This window comes from Blastomyces gilchristii (genome assembly GCF_000003855.2).
Source record: "Blastomyces gilchristii SLH14081 genomic scaffold supercont1.1, whole genome shotgun sequence".
Classification (NCBI taxonomy): Eukaryota; Fungi; Ascomycota; class Eurotiomycetes; order Onygenales; family Ajellomycetaceae; genus Blastomyces; species Blastomyces gilchristii.
The window spans coordinates 7,995,957-8,012,680 of NW_003101682.1; the positions used below are offsets into that span (position 1 = coordinate 7,995,957).

Here is a 16,724-nt window from a genome sequence, read left to right on the forward strand (position 1 = left end):
TACACCAGCTCTGGACACGACTCTTACAAGAAAATCCAGGGGCGGGGAAATAGCCTGTCACTACGAAACCTACAGAACCACCTCCTTCGCAGGGGTCATTCATAGGTAGATATAGTTTTAGGCGCCTGCGTGTGCATATTTCGCGTTGGCCCATAACCTCAAGAGAGAGAGATGACAGACTATAAGAAAGGGAGAAGGCCCTCGTTCATTATGATATTGTCCATTTTCAACTTGTCATCCGATGCGAGGTCTGAATTCTTGAATTCTGTCGTATATTTTGTTCATTCTCTCTTGATCGTCATCACAACATTCGTAAATATTTTTTTATATCAAAACTAAATCTGATTTTATGCGAATCATTAGCGCCGATCTAAATATTAATACATGAAACTACAACTATTGATGGCAAGCATGTATTTAAAGGACCCCAAACAAAGGCTTTCATGGGTCTTCTTCATTAGGACGAAGATCAAGTACACCAGCAATTCCATGTCACATCTCACCGAAGTATGCACATGTACTGTACAAATGGAAAAGAAGGTTTTGTCCTTAGGGAAGCGACGCATGCCACAGAAAAGAAGGATAGCGATTTGGTAAAGGGTCTGGAGCGAATGAATGCCTGGTTGGCGTGGAGATGGATATGCTTTATTTGTCTGACCGCTGTTATGTATGGCGCTGTACGGAGTACAATCCTTTCGTAGAACACCCAACAAGACAGTATAAGATCCGTACCACTCACTACATTCGTTCTGTATGATGTTTCGCTATTCCAAGATAATTCCTTCATTTATTGTTCCGTTAAAATTTTCTTTACCCTCTTTGACGCCCTCGCCATTGAGCATTTGTCGCTCCCTGAAGAGTCGTTTTGGCATGGCGGCCTGCCTATCGTCATCCACAACGGGCGCTGACGGCAACCAAAAAGTTCGCTATTATGAGTATAAATGTATCTATGGAGTGGAACACCTTGAAAAGTACGAGCCTGGTGGATATCATCCATTGATGATTGGAGATATTCTCCACAATCGATACAAGATCGTAACCAAACTCGGCTTCGGTGGTTTTTCTACTGTTTGGCTGGCCCTTGACGCTTCGAAGAAACAATATGTCGCTCTCAAAGTTGGTGTAGCAGATCAGGATCAGCCGCGGCACGAGAGTGAAACCCTCCATAAACTTTCGAATGCTGCTTCGTCCGTTTCTAGAGCACATCCAGGCCACCGCTTAATCCCAGCTATCCTGGACGAATTCGTTGTTGATGGCCCGAATGGGAGACATCCGTGCTATACGACTCTCCCTGCGCGATGTGACCTTGGAGACGCTGCGTATGGCTATGTTTTCCCACTGCAAACGGTGAGAGCTTTAGCTGCTGGGATTACGCAGGCTCTTGCGTACATGCACTCTCGAGGATTTATACATGGAGGTTCGTTATACATCGTGGGCTCTTTGTTTTCATCAGAAGTTAATTGAAAATTTAGATGTACATATTCGGAATATCCTTGTAAAAACTTCACCAAAGCTCGACTCTCTCTCTATTGAGGACTTTTACAAACAATATGGAGAGCCTAACCTTACCCCTGTTGAACATCGTGATGGAAAGTCCCTTCCACCAAATATCCCATCAATGGCAGTCACACCGATATATATTGGCCGAATAACTGCAGACCAGTTTACCCTCACTGATGCCAGAGTAATGCTAAGTGACTTCGGCGAGGCATTTTCTCCAGCGTCCCATCATCGCCAGGCACAGGATAGCCACACTCCTCTCGGCACACGACCACCAGAGGCCAGATTCGAGCCTTGTAACCCTTTATCATACGCTGCTGATATCTGGTCTTTGGGCCTGCTCATCTGGCGAATCCTCGGACTCAAGTCGCTCTTTACCACCGAGTTCCCTTGTCCAGATGAACTTGTGTCACAATATATCGACGTTCTGCGCCCTGGACCCGACGGCATCGATATGCCAGAGAGCTGGTGGCGACAATGGGACGGCCGCGATAAGTTCTTTGACAATAATCGGGAACCGATACCAAATAGAGAAATATGGCCATCTCTTGAGACTGGTTTTGACCACCAGGTTCAGTATTGGCGTCGGAAGGATCAGATGGGGGAGTTCGGGGATGATGAGAGACGGGCCATTTTAGATCTGCTACGCCAAATGCTGAAGTTTATTCCTGCAGAGAGAGCAACGGCTGAACAAGTATTAGAGTCAGAATGGATGGTCAAATGGGCGCTACCTGATTTCCAAAGATCATATTTGGACGAATAGATGGCTTTTCAATCACAGTTTGGTTACTGAAGATAATATTGCATCTCGTTACAACGATAAGAAACTTAGTATGATGACATTCAACGCATCAAACACGAATGAATACCCGCAGGAGTCGCAGCCTTAAGACGCGAAGCCATAACCATAGCCTTACGGTGCATCCGTATATTGGGAGTGCGATTTAGTCGAAATCGCCCTGTAGGCTATTCTGTATTAGGAAGAGTGTTAGAGTAGGAGACTGGGGCAATGTACCGGGGCCGGTAACGAAGAGTGCTGCTTCCTTTCTTCTTTCGTCTAGACCTGCTTGATATTCCTCTTCTCTATACACTCTGATGTGTGCGCCTCGGCTTACGGGTAACTACATCACATGACCCGGATTCCGGCCGACATTCATCAATCCATCCCCCGTTCGGACTCCACCGAGTTATAACAACCCAAAGCTATTAATAGCCCAACAACCGTCTGCCCAACGCTTCTTTACATTTCACCTCATTTCATCTTCGCATATATCTATCTACCTCTTCCTCTGGCCTTTGACGCCTTGGCCTCTTTTCCGCCTTTTTATATCACCCGGAGCAACAACAACCCCGCAGCTTCTCACGCAGCCCCGCAACGCTCCCCTCGGAACATTCTTCGCAGTACGCGGGTTTTAGACCTTGAAATCGCGGGTCAAGTTATATAGGAACCTATTTCACGAAGCCAGTTTCTTACATCCGATTCAACTTGCATTCGTTTATTAGAGCTGGAATGGTTGTGGTGGGACTGTGAAAGATGGAGGATGATTTTCTCGAACCCGATTCTATCGTGGACCTTCGAGCCCTCGAATATGTTTCTACATACGATGGCCACCTTATGTGCCCGATCTGCCACTGTCCGTTTATAAGACCAATTCGGCTAAAATGCGATCATATATTTTGCCAGAAATGCCTCAATTCCTGCATCACTTCATCCCCGTCACACATACCACTCTCGCCGCCTTCCGACAATTTTGCCTGCCCATCCTGCAGAACCCCAACGATGGCCACGTTTATGAAAGTCCCTCGTATAATAATTAGCATGTGCGATGACTTATGTGTGAAGTGCCCGTTTGCTGGTCAAGGGTGCGAGGAGATAATCCAACGGGGTCACGTACAAGCCCACGTGGATAAATACTGTGACTACCGGTTAATGCGTTGCCCGGAACCAAAGTGCAATTACATGACAAGGAAGAAGGATCTGGATCCTGACCGCCGGTGTTTACACGAGCTCCGTACTTGTGACGATTGTGAAGAATCTGTGATGGAACGGGATTTCGAGGTATGTTGTTTTTGCAAGTGCAGTTAAATTCTTGAGTACTACTCTCCAAACTGACACTTTAACTAAACCTGTTAGGTTCATAAGAAAGAACTGTGTTCAAGCTTGAAGACAGAATGTACGGATTGCCACACGATCGTACGTCGAAGTGAATTACCGAAACATCTAGAGACTTGTCTTGAAGTCGAGAGAACGTGTTGCGCTGCTAAATTCGGATGCCCAGAAAAGTTCAAAATAGAGGAACTTACGCAACATGAGCAAGCATGCACTCTAGCGAAACTGGGGCCATATCTGGAAGCCCAAGCTTCTCGTATGGAATCCATGGAATCCACAATAAAACAATTGCGGCAACGAAATGAGATCCTTGAAGACTGCGTCGCAAGTATCCGTTCAACGCTTGCGCAGGTCTCCCCTTTGCAAGCCAGCCCTCAATCAGAAGTTTCTCCAATCATCAGAAGCGACTCTCCCGTATCTTTATCATTAGAACATTTAAACATTTCCTCACCGAATGCCTCAAATAATCCAACAACTGAGCCCACGAGTGATGTCACCCCTCCATTTCAAGAATCTGTCACCAGCCCACCCCCTTCAAACACCACCACCTACCTTCTTTCTATCCACGAGTCCCTAAGAGAGGATGTAACCCAACTCTCGAATGCAATATCCGATATCGATGCACGTGTTAACATGTCTGTTATGAACGAGAGCATTCGGCTAAGAGATGAGATGGCCCACATTAGCGCTGGTGTTAATGCAATTCGGATGCAAGTCCATTGGCTTATGAATCCACGGCTACACCAGAACCAAAGAACTGTTAACGCCTCCGCAACCACAACATCGTCCACTAGTGATACCTCCAGAAATATGGGCGGGGTTGTTACCGTTGCTGGCCAGAGTGGCAACCCGTCCAGCCCTCCCGCTCCCATTCAGAGAGGACGGCGGCTCAGTGATGGAAGCCGTGAAGGAACAAAACTGTGATGGCTACGATAACTTATACGAGGACTTGTAATCGTTGGCTGGTTGGCACTATTTCTCTAATTTTTTTTCCCTTTGATTTACGATGACGAAGAGATGTTATATTTCCAATTTTTCCTCTTTTGTCTGAATGCATATCTACGGAGTTGTATTATAATTTTATGGGAACATAGGTCGAAAGGACGGGGATATTTTTTCACTCCTACACCAATTTATTCTACTCTCTTACTTCATAACCTCGACTGCTTCCATACAGAGACCAAACACTCCTAAAGCGACGAAAGAAGAGTGCTCCCTTTTCATTCGTCTAACAGAGTTTTCTATGGACTTTTCTTTTTGTCCTGGCGTACAATCAGCTAGAGCACTGGCACATTGTGGTTTTGCCTTTTATTTTCTTGTTCTCTTCTTTTTTCTTTTACCTTTCAAACCAGCTCTCAAATTCCCCAAGAATGAGTGTTATTCTGGGACTGATTAACCTACCTTCTGACTTACTAAAGAACATCACAATTGATCAATATCACCTCTACATTCCTTATCAGGTATCAGGCATCTACTGTACCTGCCGTAATTTAAAGTTGCTGACTCCTTTCCATTCAGAGGAATGATCACAAAAGGGGTACGCGCTATGTAGATAGAGGGGGGTTCATACACCAGCTGGCCAACTTAGGTGGGCTCACGATCATGTGCGGAGAAAAATTCCAATATCAAATTACTTTTAACAAACTTCACTATTGACGGGACGAACAACTTTCTATCATATTATTGCGTGACATTCTACAGCCCCTCATACATATATCAACTATTTTTATAAAGCCCCCGGTTATCGACAAGGAAGATCCAAAATGTCAATCCGATACCCGTCTACCGTTATGAACATGATTCAATACATCATTCATTACCTTTTTTTTTCTTTTTCCCTTTCGTGCCCAGTAACCAGCAAGAGAGCCAGCCAGTCCTTAATAGCGTCGTGAACCATCATATCCACCAGGTGGGGCCTGGTAATAGTCATACGTATGCGCTCCCTGCGTGGGAGGTTGGTATTCGCTAGTATTTACATGTTGGCGATAACTCTCATAGCCAGATGGTGGAGGCAACGTGTATCCAGGATCATCATATAGGCCCTGCTGCTGCTGTTGTTGTTGATAGGCACCCGGTTGCTCCTGGTATGGTGGATATGGTTGGGATTGGCCTCGAGAGCCTGATCCGATCTCTTCAGCCGGCAGCGCCCGTGTCTGGCTATGACCCTGGTCCTCTGGCAATTCACGTGTCAAGCCACCACCGCCACCGCCTAGGAAGCCCGATAGTTTGCTCAATTTGTTGAGATTGGACATTCCTGGGATGGGGAGGTTGGATAACTGATTCCATGGTAGTGAGGAAGAGGAGGATGGTGGCTTGGTTGAGCCGCTGGAACCGCCTACAAAGTGAGACAGACCAGGGATACTAGAAAGGTTTGGAAGGTTGGGAATGCTCGGGAAGCCGCTGGGAGATTGACCACTTGCCTGATCGTGGGATTGATGCTGCGGTTGGTTATGGTCCCAGTAGCCGTGCTGTTGACCACCTTGGCTATGATTGTGGCTGTGAGAGGGAGCATATCCATATGACTGGTGTTGGCTAGGCGGTGGGACATGTGCGTGCGTGTTACTATTGCCATGTGTGTGAGCGTGAGGGTCACCCCCAACGTGATTCTTCCCAGCCTTAACACCATCTGCACTAAGAATATCGTTCAAATCTATCCCCTTACGTGCCTTTTCGCGAGCCCACCGTTCGACTTCCGCAAACATTTCCTGGTGTGCTTCGTTGTCAGACCGTCGAAGCGCGGGGTGGTGAAGAACAGAGACGCAATCGTCCAGCACCTGATCAACTGGGACATCAACGTGTTGGAATGCATATATAACACGAGGGACGACGAATTTCACCACCGCTGACGCTACTCGTCCAGCCGGATCGTTGAGGATATTGCTGAAATGGTCTTTGGAGAGGAACGAGTGGGTTGGATCTGTGCAGGCCGGGTTTGTCCAGGGTTCAAATTGAGCCTGAGCTTCTGAGGCTTTCAACTCATCTGCACCAAGCTGTAGTTTTGACGACGCTATCTTTATCACGGGTCGAATAAACGGCGCTAAGAGGGAGAAGATAAATATCGAGAGCGTTTCGCTGATTTTCTCCATTAGCGAAGCAAGCCCGGGGATTTTCTCGAATGCAGCGGACAGCCTTTTAGCCACCCTGTCTCTAAACTCCAAAATCGGGTAGATTTGAGAAATCGTTTCCTGAGGGTTAATATCTGCAGGTGTGGACGCCCGCGGCTGGTTATACGCGCTGTGCTGGTTTAAACCTTGATTTCCGTGGGGATCAAAATGGCTCCTTGAGGCGGCATAATCATCTAGGCCACGGTGTTGGTTTGCCTGCGCCTGAGCCTCCGATTTTCGCTTTAAGGCTTCCGCTTCTTCGATTAAACCCTTCATTCCGGGAACTTTAGAAAGCAGACTGGTGAGAGCACTCAAGGCTCCCGAGGAACCAGAACCCGTCTGTGCACTGCCAAGTGTATTGTCCATTTCATTGATTTCACTCTGAGCAAGATTATCTGAGGCACCCCCGAGCAAACTGTGAAAGAAATCCGTCATGCCAAATGTGCCAGTGACGATAGGGAATATGTATTTCCCTTGGATGTTCATCTGGGTGGCCACCCCGACATGAGGGAAAACATTATGATAGTTCATTTCTCGTAATACCAATTCGCAGTAATTGCTGTGTGCCGAGAAGTCTTCCAGAGTATGGAGAGCTATCGATAGTTGTTAGCTTTGTGAAGCTCCGCCATTGAATCCCTGATGTGGTGTTTTGTAAAGAAAATTTCCGTAAAGAATTAGAGTATAGGGACGTTACCTTGACCGAGACACCTGAGAGCCTCGCTCAAATGTTCTTCGCGGCCTTTCTCATGACGCCCACCGCCGAGGTAGAGCCTTCCAAAATGTATGCTTCGCGCAATACTATACCTCACGTACCCGGCGCTGGTTGCCCAATCGCCGCGCTCGTTGGCAATGTAGTTCTTCATACCGGTTTCCGGGTCGATTTCAAGCTCGATAGGTCGAATTGGCCCTCGAAGTCGGGGGTCACTAAAGGCAGAGGTTAATATATGATTTGTATGATGCAATGCATGTTGTAGATGTGTGCTTGTTTCGGGGAGTAGAGGACATACTATTGCCTCGCATCTTTATCATCCGAGTAACCCTTTGGATTGCTATATTTAAATAAAACGGTTAGGAATATAGTTTCTTTTGGAAGAGGGTAAATTAAAACATCATCACTGGAAGGGATATAAGGCTTAAATAGCGATGTTTGGAGTACTCCGCATGATGCCATCCATCATCGTAACATATGATATCAATGTGGGAGGGGTAAAGACGAACTCAATATGTTCCTCCGGTCTGTATACTCCAAGTCTCTCAGCTGTGACCTCAAACTCAGCAGTTGCATATCCGAAAGCCATGAAACTGAGAATCCAAACCAAGACCCTGATAGAGTCTGCTTGAATTTTCGATACTGTGCCCACGTCTATAGCTTGCGAGTAATCTCTCAACCTATTGTGCCATAAGTTAGTTTAAAATCACTAAGGAGTTCCAACTGTGGTTGAATTAAACGCGTTGGATAAAAGGATTAAGTCAGGGGAAATAAGCTTGTAAAGGTACAGTACCAATTTCCAAAATATAGACGCTTCATCATAATGCCTGTCCATTTATGTCCCTTGATGAACGCAAGGGTTTTCACGATATCCTGGATATCTCCATGGCGCCAATTTTTGCCTTCAACCACAGATATAGAAGCGATATCTAAGAGAGCAGTCCAACAAATAAGTATCAACTAGTTATGATATGGGTCATTCAAGTGTCGAGTTTCCTTTGGGCGCACACACAAAGTCAAATAACGGAAACATACTTCCAGCTCCGAAGGCATGCACTTGCGAGGGAAGCAGCACAAGTAGAATCGCCAGGATAAAAATAATTGATCTTGTGCCTAAGCCCATGTTGAAGATGTGTGATCAAGCCTCCGTCCACACGACGATGTTAGTTAGGCAAGGAAATAAATATACGCCTGATGGATTCGTCAAGCAATGGTGATTGCGGTGATATTAGATCTCTAGGTTCCCGTGAGAGGGTGCTTCAAGGAAATTGAAACAGTGAAAGGGAACTTGATTATTGAGTTGATTTGATTTGATGACGTCTCCAATGCTCCAAAGCCGGATTGCTATATTATTGCAAGATCAAGAGTGTGGCGTCACAGAAAACTGGCTTCGTGAAAATATTTAACCACCAGGTCTCCTCCCCCTCCCAGTTCTCCCCCCCACCACCAAGGCTTGAACCCCGTCGTCGTGCGATAAAACTAGCGCAGGAAGATAAGGGCGCTTCCGGGGGCTGACGCAGTACTGTACTGTACTGATCCTGGTTGCTGGCTTGACTACTTCCGTCTGCAAGCCCTTTTTCAGCTGCGGTTGGTCTGCGGTTGGTCTGCGGCGGCGGTTGGTTGCTTCGGGTCGTCGTCGGCGCTCGAATGGTAAGGCTGAAATCTTAGTGAGTTGGGGCAAAGTGGAGGGTTGCTGACTCATCCGTGGTTCGTCCTTGGGCTGCCAATTCTCCGTTTGTGGAAACAGTGGATAGAGGAATCTCTGTGAACGCGCAATTCAACCGCCCAAACATGAAAGACATTTTATTCCCCGAAGAATGAATGGAGTTGGCTCCAGGCGATGTGTCGGTTCGAATTACTGGGCTGCATTCTGTTGTTACGTCGTCGAGTTGGCAAGAGTGAGGAGGATCGCGCCGCTAGGTTGGATTGAATCCACTCAAGACAGACACAGAGACTCACAGACAGACGCAATTGCAGTTCACTAATACTTTAAAAAATCTAGCAATTCACAACCGCCAGCATGCTCCATGAGATACTCCTCGCCTTGTCCGGTCATAACTCTCCCCTGTTTGACCAAGAGGAAGGTGGCTCTGCCAAAGACGGTGTCCCGTTTCTCTCGCCCGCCGAGCACGCCCTCCTCCAACCAATAGCGGAGCTGTGTCGACTTCATACACTACTCCGCAAACATACAGCGCGAATTTCCTCGTCACATCCCTCCACAATATGTCGGGCGGTATCAACCAATATCTCCACAGTGCAATTGGGCAACTTCCAGAAACAAATACTGGAGGTTGAGACAGCAGTGCTTGCTAATGATGCTCGATATGTTGGTGGCCATGGGATCGTACCATTATCAACAATTCGCTCAGAATTCTTGCCTTGGGTGGGGAGGTTACAATGGCTGTGGCAGATCGCACGGTTTATGTCGCCGATTGTGGGTGAGGAGCAAGGAATGTGTACTGGAGCCAGCCTAATTGATCACCTTCGAAAGGAGTCGCATACAGGATATTTGGATCTTGAAGAGATGGCCCTTCAGCTGATAAATGCCGGAGAAACCGCGTTCATGCGTCAGCTCTCGATGTTTGTGCTGTACGGCCAATTGCCATCATTCGGACGTGGAGATTTCTTTATCCAGGAAGGCCAGTCGACGGGGTACGAGAAACAAAAAAATACCGACTTCACAATCCGAGCAGATCTAATGCCAAACTTTGTGTCTTCGTCCACTGCCAATTCAATCTTATTCATCGGTAAATCCTTGAATCACATCCGAGCGCAGGGCAAATTTTCCGCTGGAGATGAGTCAATGGCCTCGCTGTCCAAGCTCACGTTACATGGAGATTATCTCGATCATCTCTCAGCTCTTTCTTCCCCGATATCGCCCGCTGGCCTTAGTGGTGCAATATCCAAGATAAGGATTTCATTGTCACAAACTGCCTTGTCACAACTTCTCCCATTACCTAAAATCGTGGAAATCCTTTCCTTGTTGCATGATTTCCTCTTGTTAGGACGTGGCGAATTCGCTATGGGGCTAGTTACATTCGCGAATAATCTTTCAAAAGGGAGACATCGAAGGCCTGACCTATTGAGATTGGGGAAGGGTAGTACCGATCTATTAGAGAATCTCGCAGTTAAGGAGGGGGAAGTGGCCGCAGTTTTATCTCAAACTTGGTCCGAACTGTATTCAATACAGAATGCGGAAGACCCCGTAGACGACGAACTCGACCTCGCCAGAGAACTTCTACACCTTTCCATCAAAGACAAGACTGATAACAGACGGGTTTCCACGAAAGAAGCGGCAGTTAGTAGCCCACTAATAGACGTTTCTGACGTCCCTTTCAACGATTTACTATTTGGCACGCCCACAACGTTGTCTTTAGATGTTCTACCACCGCTAGATCTCTTTCTCTCTCAGGCCGATATGGGGCTATACTCGAAAGTCCACTCTTATCTACTTGCTATTCGTCGAGGCCAAATTCACCTAAGTAATCTGTGGAAATTGACATCCCTTCGAAGAACTCACCCGGCGCCTCCTCTAGCAAACAAGCGTGGAGGCCAGGTAAGATGCCAGTCAAACCGGGAACGGGCTCTTGCTCGAGCTGCTGCTATCAGACCGATCTGGATCACGGCAAGTAGAGCTCTTTTTATATTGTCAGAGCTGACAAGCTATATGCACGGCGAGGTTATATCGAACTCGTGGCAACACTTGAAGCAATGGCTAGATGAAGTCCGACCAGTATCAATGAGTGGCTCGCGGCCGGCAACGGCAGTCTCCTCAGTCTCCCGGCGCGAAAGTTCGGCTGCGCGCTTTCGCTTAAGCAGCCTGGGCCAGGGCGATCCCCAAGCGCGGAAAGAAAATAAACCATCCCAACATGACCCGGAAGCTATCACAGCGGCCCACCGCGCTCACCTGGTATCCATCATCCAATCCCTGCTCCTAACAGACATACCCTTCACCCGAGCACTCCGCACACTCCTAAATGCCATCGACCACCTCATCGCCATGGTAATCCGTCTCGAAACCGTACAGCAGAACCTGGACTTGGAAACTGATGAGGGCGTCGTGGATTCCCTAGCCGATTACGCGGCGGAAGACAAGAGGATAATGCATGACCTTCACATAGCAAGGGTCGAAGTTGACAATGGCGCTGCAGATCTCATTTCTCGATTACGTGATATTGACGATAATCGACTCGGAGATGGTAAGCGGCCTTTTGACCTGGGGCAGAACAATGTTGGTGGTAATGTGATGAATGTGAATGGGGATGGGAATATGGGTATGTTTGGCGATGGTGCGGGTGTGAGTGCGAGTGCGGCATATGTACCGTGGAAACCAGCTGGGGTGGATCAGTTGTTGATGAAGTTGGACTTTTTCAGTTCAAGTCAGAAAGACGATGTGGGCGGATTTGAATTTGGGGCTACGTTCACTTGAGAACTCGTTCAGTGTTTACCGTTAGGCTGGGGCACAGAGTGAGAGGGCGCTTGATAATCGAATTTGTATGATTATACCCCCCCCCCCCCGGCCTCCTCCCTCGGAGGGCTTCTTCCTCTTCCCCTTCCTCATCATTTTCTTTCTTATGTCTTTCATGATCATGAGTTTACGGATGTACCGAGGCGGCGTTTGCATTTTCAGGGTTAGGTTCGGGGTTCGGAATTATCACACTAAACAATTGGTAGAAAATTATCAACGCGATTTTTTTTATTTTTTTCCGTTCAGAATCACGGATAGGGTATAGTGGGACACTGAGTTATTTATTCTCCTATTTCAGTCAGAGACTATGCAGGAGACCCCCCTCATCATCTCAGTCTGAGGGCAGAATTTATTTCCAATCACTCATCTGACTACTCTCACTGAGGTGTATACAGTCTCAAGCAGCCTTTACTAATTATATGATTTTATGTGTATATCATTGATCAGAGAAAATTCTTCACTACTCTCAATTTAAAATCTAGTATAATTCTGAATCTTTGATATCTCTAAACTAGACGGTTCAGAGAAAATCACTAAAATCATATTAAATCTGACTGAATGCAAAGACAATCTTCATACACTAAGATTTAATGTCATTCTGTCCATTGATTATATATATATAGTGAAAATCATTTCCTCCTAATCTATTAATTAACTCTCTGTAGTCAAGAACTGGCCCCAGATTGTGTGGATGTAATCAATAGATCATGGTAAAATCACCTTGTGAGGGAGGCAGGATTCAAACCTGCAACCCTGACATCTCGGAAGAGCCATCCCCCATAGCCAGTTCCTGCTTACCATGGTCCTTCCATGGACAGCGCTTTTACCACTACGCTATCCACCCCACCTTGGGCTTGCTGTGCATTTCACGCGAAGTTTGGTAGATTTGAAAGTTATCAACATTAGAGGTTACTGGGTTGTTAGATAGTTACTGGCGCGAATCTAAAATCGAATCTCCAAGCGTATATTCCACAAACAATTGTTCACTAGCCCTAATCGGACAACGCAAATAGTCAAAAATATAGAGCAGAGACCTGGGAAGATCAAATAATATATGTGAATCCCCCGTCACCAGCACCTTTCTCCCTTCCATTCATCGACAAGCCCGCTGAGCCCGAGCCCAAACCCGAACCCGAGCCAGAGCCAGAGCCAGAGCCAGAGCCAGAGACACGGCCCATCAGCCCGGCAGCCTCCCCTTCAACCATCTCAATCTCATCTACGCCCGCCGCGCCCACACCCTTTAACACCCTCTCACTCTCCCTCTGCAAAAGCACTCTCAGCACGAGCGCCAACGCCGCCACCAAAAGCATAAACAGAGCACAAACGGCCATACCACGTACATACCACGGGCCATCAGTCCGTGGATACAATCTTGTCCCAACGAGTGGGCCGCACTGGCCGATGATATTCAGGATCGCCATGCCGGTTCCCTTACCTTCTTTCGCGGGCTGGTTGTCCATCGTCCAGGTGATGATTATGGTGATGGACGAGAAGAAGCCCGCTGCGGCGGGGTAGATGGCTATGTATCGAATGAGGATTTGGAGAGTGGAGGAGAGATGGGTGTGGAAGTGGCCTGCTAAGGCGATGGTTAGGTAGGCAGCGGAGCTGAGGAGGGCGTGGGTTATTATATAGGGGCTGCGGGTACCGTGGCGGTCAGAGAGGGAGGCGGTGAGGAGGACGATTAGAAATGAGAATATGTACGGTGGGGCGGATAGGGCTTGGGAGGTGATGGCAGAGTAGCCCATGCTAGGTGTTATCAGGATGGTTAGTTGTCGACGACGACCACTCTATACGACTGTTGCAAGTAGGATAGACGAACTCTTTTAGAATTGTGGGGAGGTAGACTGGCAATGAGCTGAAAGCGACATTGCAGCTGAAGAACATAAGCTACAAGAGAACGAGGATTTTTTTAGTAAATAATGAACGGCGCAGAAATGTTAAAACAAATGATTCGCTCCTGGAACTCACCGCAGTGAGATACGCCTTGGGGTCGCGAAGTGTTCGGCCGATCTCACTCCATTCAAACCGTCGCTTACGAGATTTATCCCTATGACGCATGCCATCGTTGATTTTCAAGCGTAGCTGTGCAACTTTCCTCTCTCGAGGCGTGAGATACCGGGATTTACCAGGGCTATCAGGGACGTAAATCCACGCAAATACAGCAACAATTACACTTGGGAACCCTTCGAAGAGTAACAATGCGCGCCATGGTGCGATGGGTCCATCTTCACTTAGCTTCACAATCGCCCATGCAAGGGCGCTGGCGAAGGAGGTTGCGAGCGGAGCAGCGGATATAAACATCCCTGTGCGATAAGCCAGCTCCTCGCGCTTATAGAAAAAGGACAGAAAGAACGGAACACCTGGCCCAAAGGCCGCTTCAGTAACACCGAGGAGCGCCCTGAGAAGCACAAGGGGCCAAAATGAGGAGACGAGAGATTGACATGCGGCAAGAAGGCCCCAGGAGAAGCAGCATATAGAAATATAGATATGTGCAGGGACGACTGTATACATAAGCGTCATCCATTCAAAACAAATATATGTGATGTAAAACGCCGTGAGAACCCATTCGAATTGCGAGGACGTGAGTTTGAGATCTCTTTCCATTCCCGCGATCCTGGCATTCCCGATGTCTAAAAGGCATAACAGAGTTTAGAATTTGTGACGCTTAGGGACCAAGATGTGAACTCACTTGATCGATCAATGAAGGACAGCATATATAACAACGCCATAAACATGGTCAATCGCAGATCAAACTTCCTGACGATGCGCCTCTCTTCGTCGGCAGTATATATCTTTGAGGAAACAGGCTCCTCTATGTAGTCGTATTCTTCCGTTCCTTTCGGAGAGATGTAAGGTCCGCCATTATCGCTCAGCTCGCTCCCGTATGCATCATGCGCTAATTCTCGGGGCTCTGCTAAGTTTTCATTATGCCCGTCGCCATTGAAATTGGTTTGAAGTCTCCCTAGTTCAGGAGGCTGCTGCCCCCAATTAGGGGATGACGGGGTATCTGCTAATATTGAGCCCGAAATTTCATCTTCTGGTGTCAACTGGGAGTTCGAAGAGGTGGAGGAGCTCGTTGACGGAGTATCTCCAGCAGTCGAAGAGGAGGGTGTATTTACGAAACGGCGAGAAACAGGGGGCTGGTTTTCAAGGTTGAGCATTGTAGGTGTAGTTTAGGGAGCTGCAGGGCTCCCTGGATGTCGGGGACATAGGGCACCGGAAAGATAACCCTAATGTGCTGAAACGTATTTCATGAGGTAGGTCGGACTTAAAACAGTTAGTTTGGGAGTAATATTAAAATCGTAACCGCCAAATGGTCCAAGGTTTAGGGAAATCCATAAACAGGTTGTTCGCGCTGAGCTTGAAGGCTGTTGAAGATCGATTCCGAGCTCTCTCCGCACCCAGATCACGTGGTCTATTTAGCTTGTTTGTTACTCCGTACAAGCAACGCCGCAAGCTCTAACTAGCTGCGAGGATCAGGTCAGGAATAATTAGTAAATGACAAGCTTCAGCCGTCTTGAAAATTTTGGGGATACATTGAAGCAACTGTCATTCCTTCTGCGCAAGCCCATAGTTCATCACTTGGTGTGTGCAAATGTCCGAAAGACAGTGCGGGTCTTGCTGCCTGTTTATCACTGATAACTTTCCATTCAGGTACGTACGTTCCCTTGCTTGAAAATGCCTATAGCGGAGAGCTAGTAGCATGGCCAGCGACTATTTGCCCAATGCTTACGCAGCGTATAGATTATTTTCCCGGATTGCGATGTATAACTTGCCAGATATTCTCAGATTGTTGGAACTGTGGAATACAGGCCATATGCTACTTTCCCTTAGGATAGTGTATTGCCCATGATGGAAAAGTATCGTTTCGGACGATGGGATGAAAACCACCGCCTTGGTGCTGGTGGTAGATGAGAGGGTGTACCAAGGAACTTCGAGGTTCGGAATTGAACTTGGATTAAGGAATCTTGCAGTGAAGTCCTCTCATCGTCTTAGTGGAAATTCATCTGCAGTAGGACAAAAAGTTCTTGATGTTGGGTGGTACGTTTCACTGAGCTATGCGTCGTCATCCATTGATAGTTCAAACAGCCGTGATACTCAGCAGGTTGGAAATATATCAACTATAACGAAATAGCAAATGACAAATGCATCTTTGTATGGAAAGTATCTCGTGAGAGTGAATAGCGGATAGAGAACGTTTGGGATAAACCATGGATGCGCCTTTGCGGCCAAGTTCTGTCTTTTGGAATAGTTAACCTTATTTAGTCTAACCACGTACTATATTGCGGTGATTAGCTGTTAGCAAGTTCGACGAAACTACGCCCACTCTCCACTTCTCCTGACAGCGGCAGTGATCGTTTTGTCGCGATGCGAGAAATTCGGAAATATCTCAATAGCTATGAGATACTTGTATTGATTGATTGAAATCATTGATGAAATTTGCTTTAAACCTACACGTCTTTCACAGTCATCCTTGTGATATGAAGCTAATCAGCATTTGAAACGAGTGTTTGAAAGAGAGAACAATTGATATTCTGTAGAACAGTCACCCGAAGGTGGTCTCAGTGTACTTCGCTATGGTTTAGATCATGACCCTACAAATGCCCGCCGACTGTGGACGTGGGTGCTGGGTGGGTTTGCTATTCGCGGAAACTCAGGCACGAGCAACAGGCTCTTTTGTTCCGATGAACTTTGTCCCCATTTGTAGGCTACTGGGGCAAAAGAGCTCAGTCACCACCAGCGCACTGCTGGTAGAAGGGCCGATCAACCCCCGGGACCCCCACACCATTTACATTTCAGAGATAACTAACTCGCTGGAGGCTTACGGAGCCA

At 47.2% G+C, this 16,724-nt stretch overlaps 5 protein-coding genes across 5 annotated transcripts; 3 read left to right on the forward strand and 2 right to left on the reverse strand.

The window, feature by feature from the left end:
* Positions 1-442: 442 nt before the first annotated feature.
* Positions 443-2,604, forward strand: BDBG_00870 (CMGC/SRPK protein kinase). Its single transcript, XM_002629578.2, has 2 exons — positions 443-1,417; positions 1,473-2,604. The coding sequence occupies exons 1-2, from the start codon at positions 754-756 to the stop codon at positions 2,261-2,263; spliced, it is 1,455 nt and encodes a 484-aa protein (XP_002629624.2). The 5' UTR covers positions 443-753; the 3' UTR covers positions 2,264-2,604.
* A 100-nt stretch (positions 2,605-2,704) lies between these two features.
* On the forward strand, positions 2,705-5,063 carry BDBG_00871 (TRAF-type zinc finger protein). The gene is made up of 2 exons (XM_002629579.2): positions 2,705-3,559; positions 3,635-5,063. Exons 1-2 carry the CDS (start codon positions 3,035-3,037, stop codon positions 4,532-4,534), a joined length of 1,425 nt encoding a protein of 474 aa, XP_002629625.2. The 5' UTR covers positions 2,705-3,034; the 3' UTR covers positions 4,535-5,063.
* A 150-nt stretch (positions 5,064-5,213) lies between these two features.
* On the reverse strand, positions 5,214-9,501 carry BDBG_00872 (HET-C domain-containing protein HetC). Its single transcript, XM_031720089.1, has 6 exons — positions 8,459-9,501; positions 8,217-8,352; positions 7,933-8,103; positions 7,722-7,763; positions 7,409-7,638; positions 5,214-7,307 (listed from the first exon to the last, which is right to left on the reverse strand). Exons 1-6 carry the CDS (start codon positions 8,544-8,546, stop codon positions 5,488-5,490), a joined length of 2,487 nt encoding a protein of 828 aa, XP_031576088.1. The 5' UTR covers positions 8,547-9,501; the 3' UTR covers positions 5,214-5,487.
* BDBG_00873 (Spc97/Spc98 family protein) lies at positions 8,832-12,530 on the forward strand. Its single transcript, XM_002629581.2, has 2 exons — positions 8,832-9,343; positions 9,426-12,530. Exon 2 carries the CDS (start codon positions 9,444-9,446, stop codon positions 11,850-11,852), a length of 2,409 nt encoding a protein of 802 aa, XP_002629627.1. The 5' UTR covers positions 8,832-9,343; positions 9,426-9,443; the 3' UTR covers positions 11,853-12,530.
* BDBG_00874 (MFS transporter) lies at positions 12,487-15,251 on the reverse strand. The gene is made up of 4 exons (XM_031720090.1): positions 14,581-15,251; positions 13,860-14,521; positions 13,711-13,778; positions 12,487-13,637 (listed from the first exon to the last, which is right to left on the reverse strand). Exons 1-4 carry the CDS (start codon positions 15,050-15,052, stop codon positions 12,935-12,937), a joined length of 1,905 nt encoding a protein of 634 aa, XP_031576089.1. The 5' UTR covers positions 15,053-15,251; the 3' UTR covers positions 12,487-12,934.
* Positions 15,252-16,724: the final 1,473 nt, after the last annotated feature.